Genomic DNA, 23,960 nt, shown 5'->3' with positions numbered 1-23,960 from the left:
TTTTTCTTTGCATCATGTGCTGTTTGGGGACTATTTTTTTGAAGTGCCATCCTGTCTGACACTGCAGTGCCACTCCTAGATGGGCCAGGTGTTTGTGTCGGCCACTTGGGTCGCTTAGGTTAGTCATCCAGCGACCTTGGTGCAAATTTTAGGACTAAAAATAATATTGTGAGGTGTGAGGTGTTCAGAATAGACTGAAAATGAGTGGAAGTTATGGTCATTGAGGTTAATAATACAATGGGATCAAAATGACCCCCAAATTCTATGATTTAAGCTGTTTTTGAGGGTTTTTTGTAAAAAAAACACCCGAATCCGACAAAAAAATTTCAGGGAGGTTTTGCCAAAACGCGTCCGAATCCAAAACACGGCCTCGGAACCGAATCCAAAACCAAAACACAAAACCTGAAAAATCACTACTGAAAACAGGCATATACACACACGGGCAAACTCTGCATAGTCTGCAAGTCTGACGCACTCTCGCTAAACATGGCAAAAGTAAGAATGACCCCGTACTGTCAAGTAATGCTCCTTTTAGTTGCAAGTGGTTATGTGATGGAAACTCTGCAATCGCTTGTTTTTTTGTATGGTTACTGTAATAACGTGCATCCAGGAAATGTGCAGTGCGAAACACAATAAATGCCCTGCAAAAGGGCATACACGGTATATTCAACTTTGAGCCAGCTCCTATGTTGCAGAGTGTGCCTAATTTCTGCAGCTGCAGAGGCTGTCATTAGGGTGCATACATTCATCTATACTTATGCATCCAGCCCAAACTACTATATAATTTGCTCAAGATGGTTTCTGGTCTGAGGACTGCAGTATTCAGTTTGCTCAGTAGTGCAGATCGATACTGTAGCTATACATTTGTTGAGCAAGCATACAGTACCTGGATAATTTTGTGACACTGTCAAGAGAGAACACCCTAAAGGGTGCAGTAGTAGGCAACATGTCACACCTCCTTACAACGGTAATTTGGACACAACCCATGTTATTTACAGAACAAACTCAAATAGTATTTTGGAACAAGGCATTTTAATGCCAAAGGTGGCAAATGTTGTCCTATTAGCTCACAAATTATCTGCTCTGTGTTACAACAGACAACTGGACAGAAGCACGCTACCTGCAGCCAAACTATTATACGTATACTTTTAAGTTGCAGGTATTTTACCAATGATTGATCCTGGTGACAACACACTTATCTATACTCACATGTTTACTTCTGACACAAAGGAAACATTTATGAATTTAGATATACTGACGTTTTCAGTGTGTTAAACTGTGGGCAAGCAGGATAATAAGGTTTTGTAAGGCCGATTTACGTGCTTTGACTGCAAGTAATGCATAGGTTTAATTGGGCAATATTGTTATAACAATACCGTAAGAACATTTGCGAACAGTTTCCAGGCTTCAAGGATAAACAGTTGCACGTGTTACATAGCACATTCTGAATTACATAGGTCGTTACAGTCTATCAAAATGATTTTAGCAATTTAAATAATATTCAGAACTTTATATTGTATAGTGAATACCCACATTTTTAAATGTCAACTACTATAATGATTATTTAGCCCCTACGGTGGATACTTAAGAAGTTATTTATGTGATTGACTTAAGTATCTAGTTTAATTGATGCATATAGTAAAGGATTTAGTGTTAGATTTAAGTGTGATAACCTAATAGCATATTATTAAACCTCCTGGTAGGATCATAAAGTACCTGATAGTATTACAAACTGTGAGAGACTTTCAGCATGTACTGAAAATGGGTGAGAAAACCGTATGCAACCAAGGCGATACATGGCAGAGCGTGGTAATAGTTGACAATTGGGAGTTGTTCTGCTGAGGTAAGTTGCCATGATGGCAGAGGCTGAGAATGGTCTGTGTCACTGCTACATTCAGATGAGCAGCTTTCATTGCTGTGTCATCAGAGTTGACTCATTAGAGGAGCGGTGTTATTCTGGTCCTGTAAACAATTGTTGCTGGCACTGCACCTATGTAGTAACAGTGTTGTGCTAGCCAAATATCTACTAACTGCCATGTTACAGGCTGCGTTTGAAAAATGTCAGGAACTGATTGGTTGGTACTTTAGTACATAGACCCCTGTGACTACTGATGATGCCTCTACCCAAGCCCCAGAAGGTTTAGAAAATCCCCAGGGGTTGGCGTGGAATAATCCTTAATAGTGTACATTACAAGTCAATTTACCGTTGTCTAGCTGGGGTGTTAATTTAAATGTTTTGTACAGTTTCCAATCATATATCTTGGAAAGACTATGGGGTTATAAAATAATGGATAGGTGTAGATTTTGCCCAAAGCAAGCAATCAGCATATAGGCCGCACCAATCAGCATATAGGTTGCAGGCCGCATATGTGATGGGGGGTGTCGCGGGTCATGGGCTGTTGGTAGGGGGTGCGGGCCATGGGTGAGGGAAATTGCTGGTCATGGCCCACCTCCCCCCTCTCATTTACACTGTGCAGCTGGTGCTGTCTGCTGAGGAGGTGGGCAGCCAATATTATGGTTCCTAGGGCGGCCTGACTCCCAAATCCTCCTCCCAAATGTACTTTATCTCTGTCCGCTTTGTCTCTCTACAAGGCTTAGTACATAGACTCCTCTGCCTTATATCTCCTTGGCCGCATTCCCGTTCTCTCTACCTGTCTAATAATACTCTACACTATTAAGCTAGCACATCTAAAACAACACTAATTTTACTACTATTTAACTAAAAATACTTAGGTCAATTACATAAATGACTTATCCTAGATGTATAGAACGCCTAAATATAGAAATCCACTATAGGGATTACTATAGTATTACACCAATACTGATGACTATATTCAGAACAAAATAATTACTTCAAACCAGGCACTTACATTAAAGGTGCTCACGATAGCAGTCATACCCATACAAATACATAAAATGCAGTTAAAATTGTCACCAGAACAATGGCATTGTTATAGATACAGGATCGGTATGGGATCTCGGTGTACGGAATGTCAAATGTCACTATACCAACATTGGCATCCCGGACGCCATAATGGCTCGCTTCACTTGCCATAGGTTCTATTCTCCCTCTATGGGTGTCAAGGACACCCACAGAAGGAGAATCACCTACATTGGTGGTATTCCGATGGTGGGATAGTACCCCTGCCGGGAACCCGACAGGCAGTATTTTAACCAAATACCATAGATACAATCAGAAAGAATGTTCCCTTGGAACAGTATGTAGTCACTATGTCAACAGTGACTACTGTACAGTATGTCGACATGAGAATGTCGATGCCAGTGTCCCAGCATGGTTGTATTGCTACATGAAACATTTTAACCATGCAGGAATTCTTGCTTTAAACATGCTGCTTTAAACATGTTGCTTTAGCAGCCTGTTTAAAGTTATTAAATAGTCCCATCACTCTTATTTTAATAGGTCACACTATATAATAGTCTCGGCTACTAAATGATTATTCCTTTCCATCATCCCACATATAAATGAGTTACTCACCATCCACTTCAGCATCATATTAGAAGTGATCACTCTTAGTATACCCCAAATATTATAGTAAGGGTATGAATACCTGTGACTCGGGAATCCATGATGTGACAAATGACATTTTGTATGCACTCTCAGAGAATGATCCTGAAGTATACAATATTCTGCCTGTTGCCTCAGTGTTAGAGAAAAGAGGATATTGGTAATTGGGCATTAGGGGCATTTTATTGTAGCACCTCTCTCCCCCAATCTCCCATACCTGTTCCAAGTGGTGACATTAATCTCATGGCCGTAGACAGTGTGGCCGGGGTAATTGGCACGTGGGATAATGTAAAAGGGAGCGGCCACGTCTTCTTATAAAAAAAAACCCTTAAAATAGTATTTGTGGCACCACAAAGAGGCACCATTGTGCATCCCAGCATGGGACAGATCAAGGTAGGGGTGCGATCAGTGTGATCGCTATACACTCCCCACCACCACACAAACAGGAGCCTCCTGCTTTTCTGTCTGTGTGGTGATACATAGATAGAAGGGGGAAACGGGGCGAGTGTCAAACCTGGGCCCCTCCATAGGGTCGGGTCCTGGACTGGTAATGAGTACTGATTCCCCTCCTCTCGGTGCCACTGATCATTCTAGTGGCATATTTTGAAATATCAAAAAAGAGAACACAAGTTGTTACAGTGTCAGAGTCTTGCCTAGCTTCTGTGCAGATGCCTTCTTTCCAAAAATATTTACAGAAATATAGAACCACCAGATGCAAGTATAGGGGGTAGGGCCACTGCTTGGGCCCAGTAGTATATTGATCCCGGGTGCAGGGTATGTAGCACAAGGCCATGCTGGACTTATAGGCCTTTGTGCACCACACTTTTTGAACGCAATACAGATACACTAATGGTGAGTGAATCATGCGGCGTCTGGTGTGGACCAGGCCAAGCACTACAAAAGTTCCAAGTGCTGGGCCAGGGGCCCCCTCAAAAAACTATAAAACTGCCCCAAATTCTATATCCCCCTTCTTTTGCACCCTGGGTTGTAGCACTTGTCGCATTGCAATACATTAGTTATGGCTCAGAGATGGTGCATCTACCAAATGATAACAACTGGGCAGGGACTCTTATTGGCAAATTTAAACAATTAGGCCTATTAAATCTAATTTAGGTTGAAACAGCTCACAAAGCCAGACAGGGGTGTTTTAACATAGGGGGGGGGGGGGCTGTGCAGACTCCGGGTGGGCCTCCTCCTCTGTATGGCACTGTAGTCTCCGGCATTGTGCCAAAGTCTACTGCACATGAGGAGGTCTCAGGAAACATGATGCCTGCCATGTTCCGGAGACATATTTCACTACTGCACATGCGTGATGGCCATTTTGGGTAAGATATTCGCCGCGGCTGCATTGCGCAACACTGGACTCCAGAAAGGTAAGTATTCAAATATGGGCACAATGTGTGCGGTGTGGGCCCCTCCTGAACCCAGGGGCCCATGTGCACCACACACGTTGATTGCATCCATTACAGAAACACCAATGAAGCCAGACTTATCCTTTAATTAACTTTATTCAAGTTATTCTGAAAGGATGGTGATAAACTGATTACAAAATGTAAATATGTCCTATATGACTGTGATCTGCAGAATGCATGCTGTTTCAGGATTCTTTTGCTAGAAAATAATTGTGAAATGTATATTGTAATGTATTATTTCATGCGTACAAGTAAACATCCACTGTATTGGTGCATTTATGGCAATGCAAGTCTACAGCAAAAAATTGCTAAATCCCCTTCAGCTTCCCTTTTGCTGAAAATGACATCTGCCATAGATCAAAGCAAGTAGCTAATTAGGTATCAGGGAAGATGAACATTAGTTAGCAAAGAGGGTGAGCACAGAAGATTGTCCATGACTTACCTACAGTATATTGTACAGAACTGAAATTTCCAGCGATAAGTTCTAATATATTTCCTTTATTTTTCCATCAACATCATCACCATGATTGCTCCTGCCAACGCCATCAATAGACACCTATTCCCAGTACTGTGATGACCCCTGTTTACCACCTGGTAAAGATATTCTGCCTGCAGTGTTTCTGTTATTCTGTTATTCATTAACAAAATGTGCTTTCACGGTCATCCAATACTAATAATAGCTAAATATGGACTGTATACACTTTGCTTAGGCTCGTTATGTTCATACTGTATACTAATGGCAATGCTGTGTGTTTGAAAGCAACACTTCACATATGATGCAGTAGGTATGGTGGCATTGTAAACTTACTAAGTGTTCACTTCCAAATATGTTTATGCCCGAAAGTTAAAAGGGCAATGATTTTAACAGCAAAACACAGGCAGTAATAGCACTGCCCTTTTAAATTTGGGTTATAAACACAATCAGAGGCACTGTGTTTACAACACAATGCTAAGTAAATTAACCCTCTAGTCTGTAGTGTGGTTTAGATATATCTATTATAAAACACATCAAAAGAACAGTTACCTAATCTTGTATTTTGTAATTTCCTTTATTTTAAGACAAAAGAGCACTAGAAAAAGCATTTAATTAGAAGTATAGGATGAGAGCTGGTGCAAAATGATGCCCTTTTTGCAGAGCAGAAATAACTGTGTGCTCTTCAATATTGGGGGTACCATACATAGCAAGTAATACCTACCAGTTCATCCAATACAATGTGCATTCAAAACACTGCAAGCATGGGATTTGAACTGAAGTTTATAATATATTCATACACTTATACGTAATCAGTAATAGTGTGATTTTGTACACCTGTCATTCAGCTACATCCTCTGTCTTTGAAACACCTGCCATACTCAGGACTCAATCTCTCAACCAAACATACTACAGTTATACACCTAATACATGGAGCTGTTTGCTCTTGATAAGAATCCTGCTAATTAGAGATGAGCGGGTTCGGTTTCTCTGAATCCGAACCCGCCAGAACTTCATGTTTTTTTTCACGGGTCCGAGCGACTCGGATCTTCCCGCCTTGCTCGGTTAACCCGAGCGCGCCCGAACGTCATCATGACGCTGTCAGATTCTCGCGAGGCTCGGATTCTATCGCGAGACTCGGATTCTATATAAGGAGCCGCGCGTCGCCGCCATTTTCACACGTGCATTGAGATTGATAGGGAGAGGACGTGGCTGGCGTCCTCTCCGTTTAGAATAGATTAGAGAGACACTTGATTTACTAATTTTGGGGAGCATTAGGAGTACTCAGTACAGTGCAGAGTTTTGCTGATAGTGACCACCAGTTTTATTTATAATCCGTTCTCTGCCTGAAAAAAGCGATACACAGCACACAGTGACTCAGTCACATACCATATCTGTGTGCACTGCTCAGGCTCAGGCCAGTGTGCTGCATCATCTATTATCTATATATAATATTATATATATCTGTCTGACTGCTCAGCTCACACAGCTTATAATTGTGGGGGAGACTGGGGAGCACTACTGCAGTGCCAGTTATAGGTTATAGCAGGAGCCAGGAGTACATAATATATTATATAGTGAGTGACCACCAGACACACAGTGCAGTTTATTTAATATATCCATTCTCTGCCTGAAAAAAGCGATACACACAGTGACTCAGTCAGTCACATACCATATCTGTGTGCACTGCTCAGGCTCAGGCCAGTGTGCTGCATCATCTATATATATTATATATCTGTCTGACTGCTCAGCTCACACAGCTTATAATTGTGGGGGAGACTGGGGAGCACTACTGCAGTGCCAGTTATAGGTTATAGCAGGAGCCAGGAGTACATAATATTATATTAAAATTAAACAGTGCACACTTTTGCTGCAGGAGTGCCACTGCCAGTGTGACTAGTGACCAGTGACCTGACCACCAGTATATATAATATTAGTAGTATACTATCTCTTTATCAACCAGTCTATATTAGCAGCAGACACAGTACAGTGCGGTAGTTCACGGCTGTGGCTACCTCTGTGTCGGCACTCGGCAGCCCGTCCATAATTGTATATACCACCTAACCGTGGTTTTTTTTTCTTTCTTTATACATACATACTAGTTACGAGTATACTATCTCTTTATCAACCAGTCTATATTAGCAGCAGACACAGTACAGTGCGGTAGTTCATGGCTGTGGCTACCTCTGTGTCGGCACTCGGCAGCCCGTCCATAATTGTATATACCACCTAACCGTGGTTTTTTTTTCTTTCTTTATACATACATACTAGTTACGAGTATACTATCTCTTTATCAACCAGTCTATATATTAGCAGCAGACACAGTACAGTGCGGTAGTTCACGGCTGTGGCTACCTCTGTGTCGGCACTCGGCAGCCCGTCCATAATTGTATATACCACCTAACCGTGGTTTTTTTTTCTTTCTTTATACATACATACTAGTTACGAGTATACTATCTCTTTATCAACCAGTCTATATATTAGCAGCAGACACAGTACAGTGCGGTAGTTCACGGCTGTGGCTACCTCTGTGTCGGCACTCGGCAGCCCGTCCATAATTGTATATACCACCTAACCGTGTTTTTTTTTTCTTTCTTTATACATACATACTAGTTACGAGTATACTATCTCTTTATCAACCAGTCTATATATTAGCAGCAGACACAGTACAGTGCGGTAGTTCACGGCTGTGCTACCTCTGTGTCGGCACTCGGCAGCCCGTCCATAATTGTATATACCACCTAACCGTGGTTTTTTTTTCTTTCTTTATACATACATACTAGTTACGAGTATACTATCTCTTTATCAACCAGTCTATATATTAGCAGCAGACACAGTACAGTGCGGTAGTTCACGGCTGTGCTACCTCTGTGTCGGCACTCGGCAGCCCGTCCATAATTGTATATACCACCTAACCGTGGTTTTTTTTTCTTTCTTTATACATACATACTAGTTACGAGTATACTATCTCTTTATCAACCAGTCTATATATTAGCAGCAGACACAGTACAGTGCGGTAGTTCACGGCTGTGGCTACCTCTGTGTCGGCACTCGGCAGCCCGTCCATAATTGTATACTAGTATCCAATCCATCCATCTCCATTGTTTACCTGAGGTGCCTTTTAGTTGTGCCTATTAAAATATGGAGAACAAAAATGTTGAGGTTCCAAAATTAGGGAAAGATCAAGATCCACTTCCACCTCGTGCTGAAGCTGCTGCCACTAGTCATGGCCGAGACGATGAAATGCCAGCAACGTCGTCTGCCAAGGCCGATGCCCAATGTCATAGTACAGAGCATGTCAAATCCAAAACACCAAATATCAGTAAAAAAAGGACTCCAAAACCTAAAATAAAATTGTCGGAGGAGAAGCGTAAACTTGCCAATATGCCATTTACCACACGGAGTGGCAAGGAACGGCTGAGGCCCTGGCCTATGTTCATGGCTAGTGGTTCAGCTTCACATGAGGATGGAAGCACTCAGCCTCTCGCTAGAAAAATGAAAAGACTCAAGCTGGCAAAAGCAGCACAGCAAAGAACTGTGCATTCTTCGAAATCCCAAATCCACAAGGAGAGTCCAATTGTGTCGGTTGCGATGCCTGACCTTCCCAACACTGGACGTGAAGAGCATGCGCCTTCCACCATTTGCACGCCCCCTGCAAGTGCTGGAAGGAGCACCCGCAGTCCAGTTCCTGATAGTCAGATTGAAGATGTCAGTGTTGAAGTACACCAGGATGAGGAGGATATGGGTGTTGCTGGCGCTGGGGAGGAAATTGACCAGGAGGATTCTGATGGTGAGGTGGTTTGTTTAAGTCAGGCACCCGGGGAGACACCTGTTGTCCGTGGGAGGAATATGGCCGTTGACATGCCAGGTGAAAATACCAAAAAAATCAGCTCTTCGGTGTGGAGGTATTTCACCAGAAATGCGGACAACAGGTGTCAAGCCGTGTGTTGCCTTTGTCAAGCTGTAATAAGTAGGGGTAAGGACGTTAACCACCTCGGAACATCCTCCCTTATACGTCACCTGCAGCGCATTCATAATAAGTCAGTGACAAGTTCAAAAACTTTGGGTGACAGCGGAAGCAGTCCACTGACCAGTAAATCCCTTCCTCTTGTAACCAAGCTCACGCAAACCACCCCACCAACTCCCTCAGTGTCAATTTCCTCCTTCCCCAGGAATGCCAATAGTCCTGCAGGCCATGTCACTGGCAATTTTGACGAGTCCTCTCCTGCCTGGGATTCCTCCGATGCATCCTTGCGTGTAACGCCTACTGCTGCTGGCGCTGCTGTTGTTGCCGCTGGGAGTCGATGGTCATCCCAGAGGGGAAGTCGTAAGCCCACTTGTACTACTTCCAGTAAGCAATTGACTGTTCAACAGTCCTTTGCGAGGAAGATGAAATATCACAGCAGTCATCCTACTGCAAAGCGGATAACTGAGTCCTTGACAACTATGTTGGTGTTAGACGTGCGTCCGGTATCCGCCGTTAGTTCACAGGGAACTAGACAATTTATTGAGGCAGTGTGCCCCCGTTACCAAATACCATCTAGGTTCCACTTCTCTAGGCAGGCGATACCGAGAATGTACACGGACGTCAGAAAAAGACTCACCAGTGTCCTAAAAAATGCAGTTGTACCCAATGTCCACTTAACCACGGACATGTGGACAAGTGGAGCAGGGCAGGGTCAGGACTATATGACTGTGACAGCCCACTGGGTAGATGTATGGACTCCCGCCGCAAGAACAGCAGCGGCGGCACCAGTAGCAGCATCTCGCAAACGCCAACTCTTTCCTAGGCAGGCTACGCTTTGTATCACCGCTTTCCAGAATACGCACACAGCTGAAAACCTCTTACGGCAACTGAGGAAGATCATCGCGGAATGGCTTACCCCAATTGGACTCTCCTGTGGATTTGTGGCATCGGACAACGCCAGCAATATTGTGTGTGCATTAAATATGGGCAAATTCCAGCACGTCCCATGTTTTGCACATACCTTGAATTTGGTGGTGCAGAATTTTTTAAAAAACGACAGGGGCGTGCAAGAGATGCTGTCGGTGGCCAGAAAAATTGCGGGACACTTTCGGCGTACAGGCACCACGTACAGAAGACTGGAGCACCACCAAAAACTACTGAACCTGCCCTGCCATCATCTGAAGCAAGAAGTGGTAACGAGGTGGAATTCAACCCTCTATATGCTTCAGAGGTTGGAGGAGCAGCAAAAGGCCATTCAAGCCTATACAATTGAGCACGATATAGTAGGTGGAATGCACCTGTCTCAAGTGCAGTGGAGAATGATTTCAACGTTGTGCAAGGTTCTGATGCCCTTTGAACTTGCCACACGTGAAGTCAGTTCAGACACTGCCAGCCTGAGTCAGGTCATTCCCCTCATCAGGCTTTTGCAGAAGAAGCTGGAGGCATTGAAGAAGGAGCTAAAAGGGAGCGATTCCGCTAGGCATGTGGGACTTGTGGATGCAGCCCTTAATTCGCTTAACAAGGATTCACGGGTGGTCAATCTGTTGAAATCAGAGCACTACATTTTGGCCACCGTGCTCGATCCTAGATTTAAAGCCTACCTTGGATCTCTCTTTCCGGCAGACACAGGTCTGCTCGGGTTGAAAGACCTGCTGGTGACAAAATTGTCAAGTCAAGCGGAACGCGACCTGTCAACATCTCCTCCTTCACATTCTCCCGCAACTGGGGGTGCGAGGAAAAGGCTCAGAATTCCGAGCCCACCCGCTGGCGGTGATGCAGGGCAGTCTGGAGCGACTGCTGATGCTGACATCTGGTCCGGACTGAAGGACCTGACAACGATTACGGACATGTCGTCTACTGTCACTGCATATGATTCTCTCAACATTGATAGAATGGTGGAGGATTATATGAGTGACCGCATCCAAGTAGGCACGTCACACAGTCCGTACTTATACTGGCAGGAAAAAGAGGCAATTTGGAGGCCCTTGCACAAACTGGCTTTATTCTACCTAAGTTGCCCTCCCACAAGTGTGTACTCCGAAAGAGTGTTTAGTGCCGCCGCTCACCTTGTCAGCAATCGGCGTACGAGGTTACATCCAGAAAATGTGGAGAAGATGATGTTCATTAAAATGAATTATAATCAATTCCTCCGCGGAGACATTGACCAGCAGCAATTGCCTCCACAAAGTACACAGGGAGCTGAGATGGTGGATTCCAGTGGGGACGAATTGATAATCTGTGAGGAGGGGGATGTACACGGTGATATATCGGAGGGTGAAGATGAGGTGGACATCTTGCCTCTGTAGAGCCAGTTTGTGCAAGGAGAGATTAATTGCTTCTTTTTTGGGGGGGGTCCAAACCAACCCGTCATATCAGTCACAGTCGTGTGGCAGACCCTGTCACTGAAATGATGGGTTGGTTAAAGTGTGCATGTCCTGTTTTGTTTATACAACATAAGGGTGGGTGGGAGGGCCCAAGGACAATTCCATCTTGCACCTCTTTTTTCTTTTCTTTTTCTTTGCATCATGTGCTGATTGGGGAGGGTTTTTTGGAAGGGACATCCTGCGTGACACTGCAGTGCCACTCCTAGATGGGCCCGGTGTTTGTGTCGGCCACTAGGGTCGCTAATCTTACTCACACAGCTACCTCATTGCGCCTCTTTTTTTCTTTGCGTCATGTGCTGTTTGGGGAGGGTTTTTTGGAAGGGACATCCTGAGTGACACTGCAGTGCCACTCCTAGATGGGCCCGGTGTTTGTGTCGGCCACTAGGGTCGCTAATCTTACTCACACAGCTACCTCATTGCGCCTCTTTTTTTCTTTGCGTCATGTGCTGTTTGGGGAGGGTTTTTTGGAAGGGACATCCTGCGTGACACTGCAGTGCCACTCCTAGATGGGCCCGGTGTTTGTGTCGGCCACTAGGGTCGCTTATCTTACTCACACAGCGACCTCGGTGCAAATTTTAGGACTAAAAATAATATTGTGAGGTGTGAGGTATTCAGAATAGACTGAAAATGAGTGTAAATTATGGTTTTTGAGGTTAATAATACTTTGGGATCAAAATGACCCCCAAATTCTATGATTTAAGCTGTTTTTTAGTGTTTTTTGAAAAAAACACCCGAATCCAAAACACACCCGAATCCGACAAAAAAAATTCGGTGAGGTTTTGCCAAAACGCGTTCGAACCCAAAACACGGCCGCGGAACCGAACCCAAAACCAAAACACAAAACCCGAAAAATTTCAGGCGCTCATCTCTACTGCTAATTCTAACTATATGAAGCTAGTTGTAATTTTTACTTAAAAACATTACTGCTAGCATATATGTGTAGTGTGCAGTCACAAATAGCCACTGATAGCCACACACTACATACCGTAGATCTGCTTATCTTCAGTGATTTTGACTGACCATTATAACTTGCATCGTGTATAAATATCAGGCTATCTATGTAGGAGAAAATAACTCCATGTGTTGGGTGTCTCACTGTAGTAAATGAGGCTGAGATTAGGAGTCCCAGTTATGACATGCTGATAAATGTATGTTTTAAATTCTGGAGATGTAACTGGAGGTGCACATATCTCCTCTATGTATGGGAGCCTGTCTGCACTGCCTCCCCAATGTATCAGTAGAACATCAACCATCGTAAAATTGCAATTGGAGACTTCTTATGCTCTAAAAAATCAGATATGTTATTGGTTTTGGTTCTAATTTCATTGTTGTGTTTTAGTTTTGCAAAACCACCCTCAAGAGTTTTGGTTCGGAAATCAGATTTAAAATCCAAATCCTGGGTTTTACATTTCTTGAAAATGGATAGAAACAGCTAAAATATAATTATTGCAATGCAAAACCTTATATTCAGATTTAAAATACAAATTCTGAGCCACAAAAATCCCACATCTCTAAAAACAAATATCAGTCTGTCATGCCACATATTGCCATATGCAGCCACACACTACATAAACCTACTTAGCTGTAATGGTATTCAGAACTCCCCGTCCTTCCCAACCCCCCACCACACATACTCCACTGACATAAGTGCAAATGTAGCATTGGATGTGTATTAGTTTTTGCCTTATTTCTTTGGAAAGTGCATTTTTTATTATTCTGTACATGGACACAGCAAAAGTACAACTCTATATGAGTCCTATTAAACTCACACTTACTGTTGTCTGCATTAAATGCCTGGTGACAGCATTCATTATGGAATCAAATCTCAAATGTTATAATTATCTATGCAAATTTTAAAAATATAGAAATAGATATATTTTCATTACAATATTTATATAGTTTGGATTCTAGCAATTGCATATTTCATGGGCCATCTTCCGAACATATAAAACTAGCTGTCCTACCTGTTCTTCACACGGGAGTTTCTGATTTTCATGGTTGTAAATATAACTGGGTGTTAAAAATCTGGTAAATCTATAGAGATGTAAATTTGAGATGTCTTAATGTAAGTAAATATGAATCCATGATTCTTGGAGTTACCTGAGGAGCATCCATAGCAGATACGGTAAAAAGTGACAGCACCAAATTTTGATTTGATTGCCCATTTGGGTGTTATCGTTCACACAAAGCAAGCCACGCATCAGTAATTACGTCATTATGTCGGGTGGTCTTCAGTATGCCGGCTGTCGGGATCCCGGCGCACAGTATACCAGCGCCGGGATCCCGACAGCTGGCATACCGACACTCATTCTCCCTCATGGGGGTCCATGACCCCCCTGGAGGGAGAATAAAATAGCGTGGCGCGTGTATCGCGCCACCGTGCCCGCAGCGTGGCGAGCGCAGCGAGCCCGCAAGGGGCTTATTTGCGCTCGCCACACTGTCGGTAAGCCGGCGGTCGGGCTCCCGGCGCCGGTATGCTGGTCGCTGGGAGCCCGACCGCTGGCATTCCATGCTACACCCATTATGTCAACCCTCTTTTCATCCCCTTAGGGCAGGTTTCTTAAAATTCTAATTACATAGTCCTATTTCCCACATGCAGAATACCTACTACTTAAAAAAACATATCAGAAAGTAAGAGAATTAATGATGTGTCAGTGAGTGAGGGCTTTCAAATAAATAGATAGATAGATAGATAGATAGATAGATAGATAGATAGATAGATAGATAGATAGATAGATAGATAGATAGATAGATAGATAGATAGATAGATAGACTTGACACAATATTGTAACCATGGATTATTTCTTTCTAAGAAATAGCAACTTCTAAACACTACAAACCCCTTCCTGCAACAGCAACAGCTGCTTTAGACAGCTGGTTCACCCTGACCATGGAGAAAATATAGTTTCCTTGCTGGAAACAGCTGTTGATGTGTACACAAACTTATTTGATTACAGTGGAGTGTATTGTAGCTGTGTTGTATTAATATTTAATCTATGTCGGGTCACTATTACACAGAAATCATGTAAAAACAACTGTATAACTCAGTTTTAGGAAAATGCAGCATGTTACTTTACTCATGTGAAAACCATTATACGAGTATAACACTACTGTATGATATCTTCTTCAAGTCACATGCTTGTGGGAACACACATGGAAATGTTTCTTATCTACACTACATTTCATTGCATTACATTACAGATGCACTCCCATTTAGTAAAAATATATCTGTTTTTTTTACTGCATTGAAGAACATTAGGTACACTGTAATGGAGCAAGATACTTTCGAAAAACACACTGCAGTGCAACTCAAGTTATAAGTATACTCATTCTTTTAGAACATAATGTGAATCTGTATACCTAGTCAGAAAGTTTTCATGCCTCTTGTACTTACTTTGCATGTTGTTTGAAGCTATAATTTACGAACACTTTCAGTGCTTTTCAGTGTTTACAGGACATCTCCAAACCCCCAACCCTCCCCCCACCCAACAAACACACACAACCATCCCAGGACTTGGCCCTCCACCTACTTATTGGGTCAGTATTTTTAAACTATTAGTTGCTAAAAGGTTACCATTATTCTGCTGTCAGAAAACATCTTTAGTAAATATGGTACATGTACCCAGAGATCACTTTTCCTAGCATTGTGGAGTAATATTGTTCTGTCTACTAAACAAGTGGTTGATACAATCTAGCAGGTACACTATGAGATAGTAATTTACAGTATAGCCACTTACAGTAATTTTCCTTAGGTGTTTTACATTGAAGGATGTGTGTCAGTAACTCATACTTGCCAACTCTCCCTCATTGGGGGGTAATTCCAAGTTAATCGCAGCAGGAAATTTTTTAGCAGTTGGCCAAAACCATGTGCAGTGCGGGGGGGGGGGGGGGGCAGATTTAACATGTGCAGAGAGAGTTAGATTTGGGTGTGGTGTGTTCAATCTGCAATCTAAATTGCAGTGTAAAAATAAAGCAGCCAGTATTTACCCTGCACAGAAACAAAATAACCCACCCAAATATAACTCTCTCTGCAAATGTTATATCTGCCCCCCCCTGCAGTGCACATGGTTTTTCCCAATTGCTAAAAAATTTCCTGTTGCGATCAACTTGGAATTACCCCCATTGTCAGGGAGACTCTGTAAAACATAGCAATCTCGCTGACTCCCTGTACCAATCTCCCTGAGTACACATCTCCCACTTTATGTAGCTGTTACATACTGAAAAAAGAAAATAAATCAAAGATATATATATATATAAATATATATATATACATACATATATATATATATACACACCTGTAGCTGTTCTGCTTCTGTCCATTCCTTACATACCCTTTGCCCTAATAGGATATCACCAGCCTACTGTAAGCAATGCTTTGAAGGACGCTGAAAGCCTTCTAGGCAAGAATCTTTCTTAATCTCCTAGCATGGTGTTTGAGCACGGTTTTCCTCAAGAATGTATGTGTCTTTCTGTCTGAGATCTACTGTAATTTTACTAGAGCAGCCAATATGACCTATCTGCATATAAAGTAATACAATAATAATGCAATTTCTAGAAAATACCACTGACTATTACATGTTATTAATTGTATATCAGTTTTATACTGTCATTTGTAAAAATAAATACAAAATGAATCAATTTATGATCACAGAGAAACGTTGTATCTGCCTTTTCTCCATTCAGGGAAGCACATTAGTAAGCTGTTGCATATTACATCAACTGCTCCGTTCAGCTGCAAGCCCATATCACAAATATATACTGTGTACTATAGATTAAGATATTTAATGCTAATCCAGCACCTGAATAACAATGAATATGCACAAACCATTAGGACCTTGGGATTTATCATGATGGTATATTATTATTATTATTATTATTATTATTATTAATCACAATAATTTTTCCAGCTCTACCAAGAATATACTGTATACTGTATCATTCACATTAGTTCCTACCCCATTGGAGCTAAATACAAAGAGTGAAGAAGTGGACAAGTTACCCATAACGAAAAATCAGCTTTTACCTATGATTTTATAGAATGTACTTGATAAATGCTACCTCAGAAATGGTTGGTTGCTATGGGCAACTTCTCCACTTTTTACACTGCTTAATACATCTCTCTCCAAAGTCCATAACTTTGATAAAATCCAGTTAACCTGCCAATATGACATTTGAGTGTGGGAGGAAACCAGAACATGGAGAAACCCAACTCAAACACAAAGAGATCATATAAACTCCACACAGATAAGGCTACAGGTTAGAATTTACTTTTTGACTTCAGTGCTGTGAGCCAGCATTGTTAACCACTGTATCACCATGCTGTCCATGTTGGACTAACAATGCATTTCACAAGGACGTTAGGAAGTTAATAATTTATTATTATTTATTTATTGTTGTCCCTCAAGGTATTGAAGAACAAGTTAAACAATACAACATACCTCCCAACATGACCCTCTCCAGGAGGGACACAATGCTCTGCTTCTGGACTTTTCTCTTAATTTAAGATTGCTGGCACCTGTGTTGAACAGGTTAATGGATAAGAAAGGCGTTTCACCACAGGTGATGGCAATCAAAAGGTAAGAGGAAAGTCCAGGAGCAGAGCATTCTGTCCCTCCTGGAGAGGGTCATGTTGGGAGGTATGAATACAATAAGGAGCATCTATGATCTTATAAACAGCAGATTTACTACCACCATGGCAGTGGCCAGTGGGTGCAATTGCTATGGGGTCATAGAATTACCTGTCCACCAACCCAATGCCTCCCTTCTGCTGTGGACTCTTTGTAGCACGAGGCTTTCTTGCATGTGTGCAGTAAAACCCCAAACCCACACATTCCGAATGAGAACCCCTAAAATGTGTGAATATTTTTTAGTTGTGCTTTTTGTAGTTCCAGCAGGATTTATTTGCGTTTTGTCTTTTAGTATAATTTTCTCAACTCTTAGTACAGTACTGTATGTTTCAGGTTTAATTGAGCATTTGTTGCCCTATTTAGATATGTTTGTCAGTTTTGCTGCAAATAAATGATCAAATTAACCAATATATTCCAAATTAAAAAAAATACACATTATATTTAAATCACTATGGAAAACCTATGCAGTTTGTTCACAAAATGAGAATGTGCATCTTGCTTGTTTGTTGCTTGTTCGCATTGGTTGGAATGCAAGCTGACTGTTCTCTTCTTAGCATGTTTCGTGCAACACTGCAGTTAGAAATGGTGGTAAACAGTCTGGAAAGTCACCAAAAGCTGATATTTTACCATTAAGACTTTAAAAACTTCCCCTTACTATGCAAATCATTTAAGCATGTTACACTAAATCTCTGGGGGAAAAAAAATATTACCTGTATTTATACTTGAAAATGAGATAAATGATTTGTTTTATTGTACAGTATAAAATTTGGATAGGTTTATGACTGAAACTTAAGCCAATATCAGTGGTTCCCAAACTCACACAGAATTGCAAGTGAAACAATTTGCTCCACCTGTGGATCTTTTAAAATGTGTCAGTGAGTAATGAATGTGCACTTACAAGGTGACCTGCAAAACATGAACTGTTAGGGGTCCCTGGGGACAGAGATTAAGAACTACTTGTCACTACATCATCAATGTCAATTGCCTTCATTAAAATCAAATTTTTTAAAAATGTTTGCAGTAGGATTTAAATCTGCAATTTCTTTAAAAGCAAAACTAATTGCATTTTGCCTTTGAAAAAAATATTGCTGCATTAATTCCTGCTGCAAATCATAGTAAAATCATCACTTTTGCCATTACAAAACCTATTACAATTGCTCTATGTCTGTAATACATGTACGCGTTAGAGTAGACTTAAACAAACTCCTGTAAAGCAAAGGCTGTCACTGATGCTGAAATTTGTAGTTCCACACAGGGGCATTTTAAGAGAGGAGGGGATCAGTGTGCAGCCTCCATTGCAGACTCCCTCCTCTCCTGCAGTTAGTAGACTCTGGGCTAGATGCATCATTCGCTTGGAAAGTGATAAAATGGAGAGTGAAAAAGTACCAGCCAATCAGCTCCTAACTGCCATTTTTCAAACACAGCCTCTGACTTGAAAGTTAGGACCTGATTGGCTGCTACTTTATCACTCTCCATTTTATCACTTTCTAAGCGATGATGCATCTAGACCTCTGGCATAAAGCCAGAGCCTACTTTGCATGTGCAGATCTCCGGGAACATGGCGCCCACATCTTATTTCCGTGGGACACCTCCAGTACGCATGTGCAAATCACTCAGAAATGGCCGCAGCAGCCATTTTCCAAGTGATTTGTGCCCGCACTGCAGGAACTCCAGAAAGGTAAGTATACTCTATGGGTGCACTGTGTGTGGTGTTGTCCTCCCGGGACCTAGGGGACTGTGCACCTATTATAGAAATGCCTATGATTCCACAACAGCTTGAGAGCGATATCTGCTATACATTCCATGCCTGCCAAAGATATTCATTTTTATCCTACAGAGAGTGTTTGGTTTCGGTTTCTCTAACAACAATAAGGGGGGGGGGGGGCGCAGCAGACTGATAGGGCACTAGCACTATTTCAAAAGTAAAGGAAGAATGATTGCCCTGTGAGAAAGGAAGTCAGCAGAGTTTATTTCATCTGGATATTGGTTGGTGTCCGTGTGAATACTGCAAGTGTAAGTGGTGGCATAAGCTCTGATTCCCAAATGTCAGCTGTGATGGGGTGGAAGATTAAAGTGATGGAGGGGGCATTAAATACCTGAAAGCCTAGGGGCCCCGGCGAGAGGTTAATACGCCTTGTATGCTTCCAGTATAACTCTTGTTGTGTCCATAACATACCTCCCAATATGACGCTCTCCAGGAGGGACAGAATGCTCGGCTCCTGGACTTTCCTCTTAATTTAGGATTGCCATCACCTGTGCTGAAACACCTTTCTTATTCATTTACCTGTTTAACACAAGTGCTGGCCATCATACATTAAGAGAAAAGTCCAGAAGCAGAGCTTTGTGTCCCTCCTGGAGAGGGTCATGTTGGGAGGTATGCCATAATGCAACCAACTCTGCAATTAAGCAGTGCAAAAATCTGCAAAATATGCCACGCAAACTGGCATAGTGATGACTTTGTATCAGCCCCATGTTTGCAGATAGTGCCATGCACTGTCATTTAATTCAGTCATTTATGTTGTAACCCTATGACATATACATGGAACTACATTGCCATTATTTCCTATGCAGTTCAACATGAAAATGTTCATAAGAACATGATGAATATATCTGTATTTTAAAATATGACCTTTACAATACCTGAAATGAAGCTTTGTTCTTCTGATAATCATTCATAGTCAAACATTATCCAAAAATCAATCTAATAATACAGTACATTGAGTATTGGAAGCACTTTGCCTTGCAAGGATAGATGTACAATTCAATTATGTGTATAGATATACAGAGTACAGTATGGCTGTATACAGTGTTTAAATGAGCATTTACACCTAAAAGCCATAGAATGTAAGCTCTCACGAGCAGGGCCCTCTTCCCTCATGTGCTTATCCTTTCTTACTTTAATAATCTTCAACTGCACCAATTCCATCAGTCTTCTGCCACCTGATACTTATTCCAGTGTCATCTGCTGGTGTAACTATGTTTATTTACCCTGTACATGTCCTATACTGTCATCAACTGTAAGTTGCTGTTTTCCTGTTTGATTATTTGATTATGTATTCTGTAATTGGGCGCTGCGGAACCCTTGTGGCGCCATATAAATAAAGGATAATAATAATAATAATAATAATCCCTGTAACATGAATGACTGACTGAATAATACAGATACATGTATGCAAGTAATGTACATGATGTACTTTATATCAAGACTCAGCTGATTCCTTTACAATCTATTTTTCAGGAGGTTCACTTGAAAAGCTCAGGAATGACCCAGTGAAAATCATACATGAAGCTGTGGATGACACAACTGATTGGATATATTCCATAGTTTCTACTGTGTCGAACTTCGTATCTCTCGATGATGACCGCAAAGGTATTTATATACTACAGCAGTTCATTTTTCACATACGTACAGTTTTGCTGCTGCCATCTGTTGTGTTAGTGCAATGCATTGTCTGTAATTCCACAGAACTATGGAAATTTTGTTCATAGTTCGGTCTCTGATTCGTATTCATGAAACTGAGCATGCATATACTATGCAATGATATGTGCAAAACTACACCTAAGTTCAGGGATATAGAATGCGCTACTTAAAAATATGTTGAATTTTCAGATCATGTTTTTAAAAATGTATTTGACAACACATATGGATGAAAAAAAAAAAGACAGCCCGATTCCCTTTTGGAAATATTAGAGCACTGATAAAGCATAAAGCATGAGGACAGAATGAGATACAATTTAGGTAAAGTTTTTTTATCATGAAGTGTATTATTATAATTTACAGTTATAATAGAAGGAAAAATAAATAGAACATTTAGAGTATCAATGACTCAAGAAAAGCTGACTCCACAGTGTAACTTCATTTTTGATTTTGGACAAAACGTTTACTGAGGCTCTTAAAATGTAATTATAAACTTAATGGGATACAAATCATCTTGACTAAAATGTTGTGAACAGTTATTTTAAGGCAGTGGTTCCAGCGGCACCAATTGTGGTGGTGGGAGAGGGGGGTACTCTTTACCAGGTTACCCAGGTTTTGCTAACCCACCTTTGCAGAGGTAATTTGTGTGCAAGGAAGAGAGAGGACTGGCTGCTGCAGCAGCCTCTCTTCCCAGCACAGCACACGGCACACTCTGCTGTGTGCTATGCTGGGGAGAAAGGCAGAAGTCAGTTAGTCCTTTCTCATCTTGTGTTATGTGCAGGGGGAGTGATCACTTCATGATCGCACCTGCCCACCACTTCCTCCTCCCCCTCCTCTGCTGCTTCTGCTGCCACCCGCCAGATAGGGAACTCATGCAATCTCAGACGCCTCCCTTCCCTTCCCTCCATTACCGGGGTCCGGAAGGGCTGTCGGCACCCCTGAGTGGTTCCCAAACTTTATTGAATTACGGGGCCCTAAGGTATCAGCATTTTTTTCACAGTACCCAAAGGCCGGAAGAGGGCTGCGCTTCTGTTTCTACAGATATATTTTATAACTGGAAGCCACCAGCAATGATTTTGTCTCTCACATTGACAATAAATAATTTGGGGGCAGATGTATTAACCTGGAGAAGGCATAAGGAAGTGATAAACCAGTGATATGTGCAAGGTGATAAAGGCACCAGCCAATCAGATCCTAACTGTTAATTTACATATTGGAGCTGATTGGCTGGTGCCTTTATCACCTTGCACATATCACTGGTTTATCACTTCCTTATGCCTTCTGCAGGTTAATACATCTACCCCTTGATTTGGTCCTGGACTACCAATTGTAGGACTATTACAAGAGCCCTGCGTCTCCCCAGGGTGCCATGGCACCCAGTTTGGAAACCACTGATTTAGGCAGGTTGTCCTACAAAAATATTCATCAACATTCCTAGATGCTATCCATTAAGGTAATGTGTCTGGAGGAAAATGCAACGTTAAAGCAAGTGATGTTTCTGTTCTAGCTTTGATGATCATACAGTTGGAAAGCTATTTTTTCAAGACTAATATATCTTGATTCTTTTGATAGTTTATGCCTTATAAACACTATGGTACAGATTCACTTTAAAGTATAACACCTGGAAATACTTTGAATTGCAGACTTATTTTATGACAGAAGGATGTGTGTACTGTATACTAGCCATTATGCAATGCTGGTGCTTTATCACACAGTGTGTCAGAGTGCTCTTCCAGCTTACAGTACTAGCATTAGCATATCTCTAATTAAAAGGAAACTGATTTTGTAAAATCTTTGTAGGCTTATCATTGTTGATGGTTATGTTAGCGGTTCTTAAGACTAAATGTAAAAGCAGAAATACGGCTAGCTACAAATAATCCTGAATAAATAGTTTCATATAGAGGAAAATCTGCATTGGTTTTCTAGACTTTGTATTATACAGTAATTATAAATTGATGACTGAGCGTTGCATAAAGCATTGGTTTTATGCGTGTGGGAATCTTTTGTCTTAAACCAGAGAGTGTCTGTGGTAATCATTTACTGCCTTCCACAGATTACAGTTTTAAGTGAGCATTTCACTGCAGGTAAACTTGTCAAACTAATAGAATGCGCAGAAGATCAATTTTCAATGGATAACTCATGGGAGGGCGTAATAGTTGATACGTGCTCACTGCTTCCCAGCTTTGTATGTTCTTAAATGGACATTAATGTCCCTGTATGAGCATGTCAACATTAGACAAGGCATCAGACAAGGCATCATTTTGGAACATGTTATATAGGTTTTATATTTCTGCCCTATGTGGTTTCTGCTCTGAAAATCTTTGATATACTTTGGGGTCAATCCAATTAGCTGCAAAGGGTGCAATGTGCCCTGGCTGCAGTGTTTCATCAGCGCCAACAGCACCTGATCTTGCATTCTTTGTGGGCTGGTTTCAGCATGAATTCACACAAAATTGCTTGGACCTCGACGGGGTGATGAGCACTTTTGTGTGAATTTGGGCCACCGTAAAGTGTGGTCACTGCTGCTATGACTCTCACCCGCAAGATCATCACGGACAATTGACTGCTGAGCTATTGCCACTTCTTCAATCTTTGCCTGCTTCTCAACCTGCCTTCACCTGATGGTATTGCACTGCACACACTTAGCCATACTTGCCACTCCGTCTGATAGATACTTACAGTATATTGACCATTAGCTACAGTGTCATGCTCAGCACCTGAGGACACCGTCAGACATTGTATTTACTTATATCCTGATCATCAATTTGGAACTTTAAAGGTCATCCAACAAGCCATTCTATAAAAATAAAACAATCAGAAATCTGTAAAAACTGTAGTTACTGTACAGTGCTATGCCAGTGTTACTTTTTTGAAAGTAGCTAAGCCACACTAGATAACTTACTGTAAGAAATACATACAGTAATATATATGAATACACATATAGGTATGGGATCTCTTATCCTAAAATACATTAATCAAAAATGCCGCCACTGTTTAGTGATTCTATAACACATACAAAAATGATCACTAATTATTTCTTACTATACATGATCTGTAGTTATTACAAGGATATTAATAAACTGATAATGATATGGCAAATGGCAGAGAGAATGGGAAACTACATCAGATATTTTAGAATGGTTTTATTATACAG

The 23,960-nt window shown here is 41.5% G+C and overlaps 1 protein-coding gene across 1 annotated transcript in view; it reads left to right on the top strand.

Annotated features, from left to right (window-relative positions):
• TRDN (triadin) overlaps nucleotides 1-23,960 on the top strand; it is an 862,718-nt gene that overhangs the window by 63,611 nt on the left and 775,147 nt on the right. The window contains exons 3-4 of the mRNA XM_063919338.1: nucleotides 5,491-5,532; nucleotides 20,627-20,758. Of these exons, the coding sequence (XP_063775408.1) occupies nucleotides 5,491-5,532; nucleotides 20,627-20,758 (174 nt within the window). The remainder of the gene's footprint in view (nucleotides 1-5,490; nucleotides 5,533-20,626; nucleotides 20,759-23,960) is intronic.

The sequence above is a fragment of the Pseudophryne corroboree genome, chromosome 4 (assembly GCF_028390025.1).
Source record: "Pseudophryne corroboree isolate aPseCor3 chromosome 4, aPseCor3.hap2, whole genome shotgun sequence".
Lineage (NCBI taxonomy): Eukaryota > Metazoa > Chordata > Amphibia > Anura > Myobatrachidae > Pseudophryne > Pseudophryne corroboree.
Note: the sequence above shows the minus strand (reverse complement) of the source record. Positions and strands in the feature narration are given on the sequence as shown.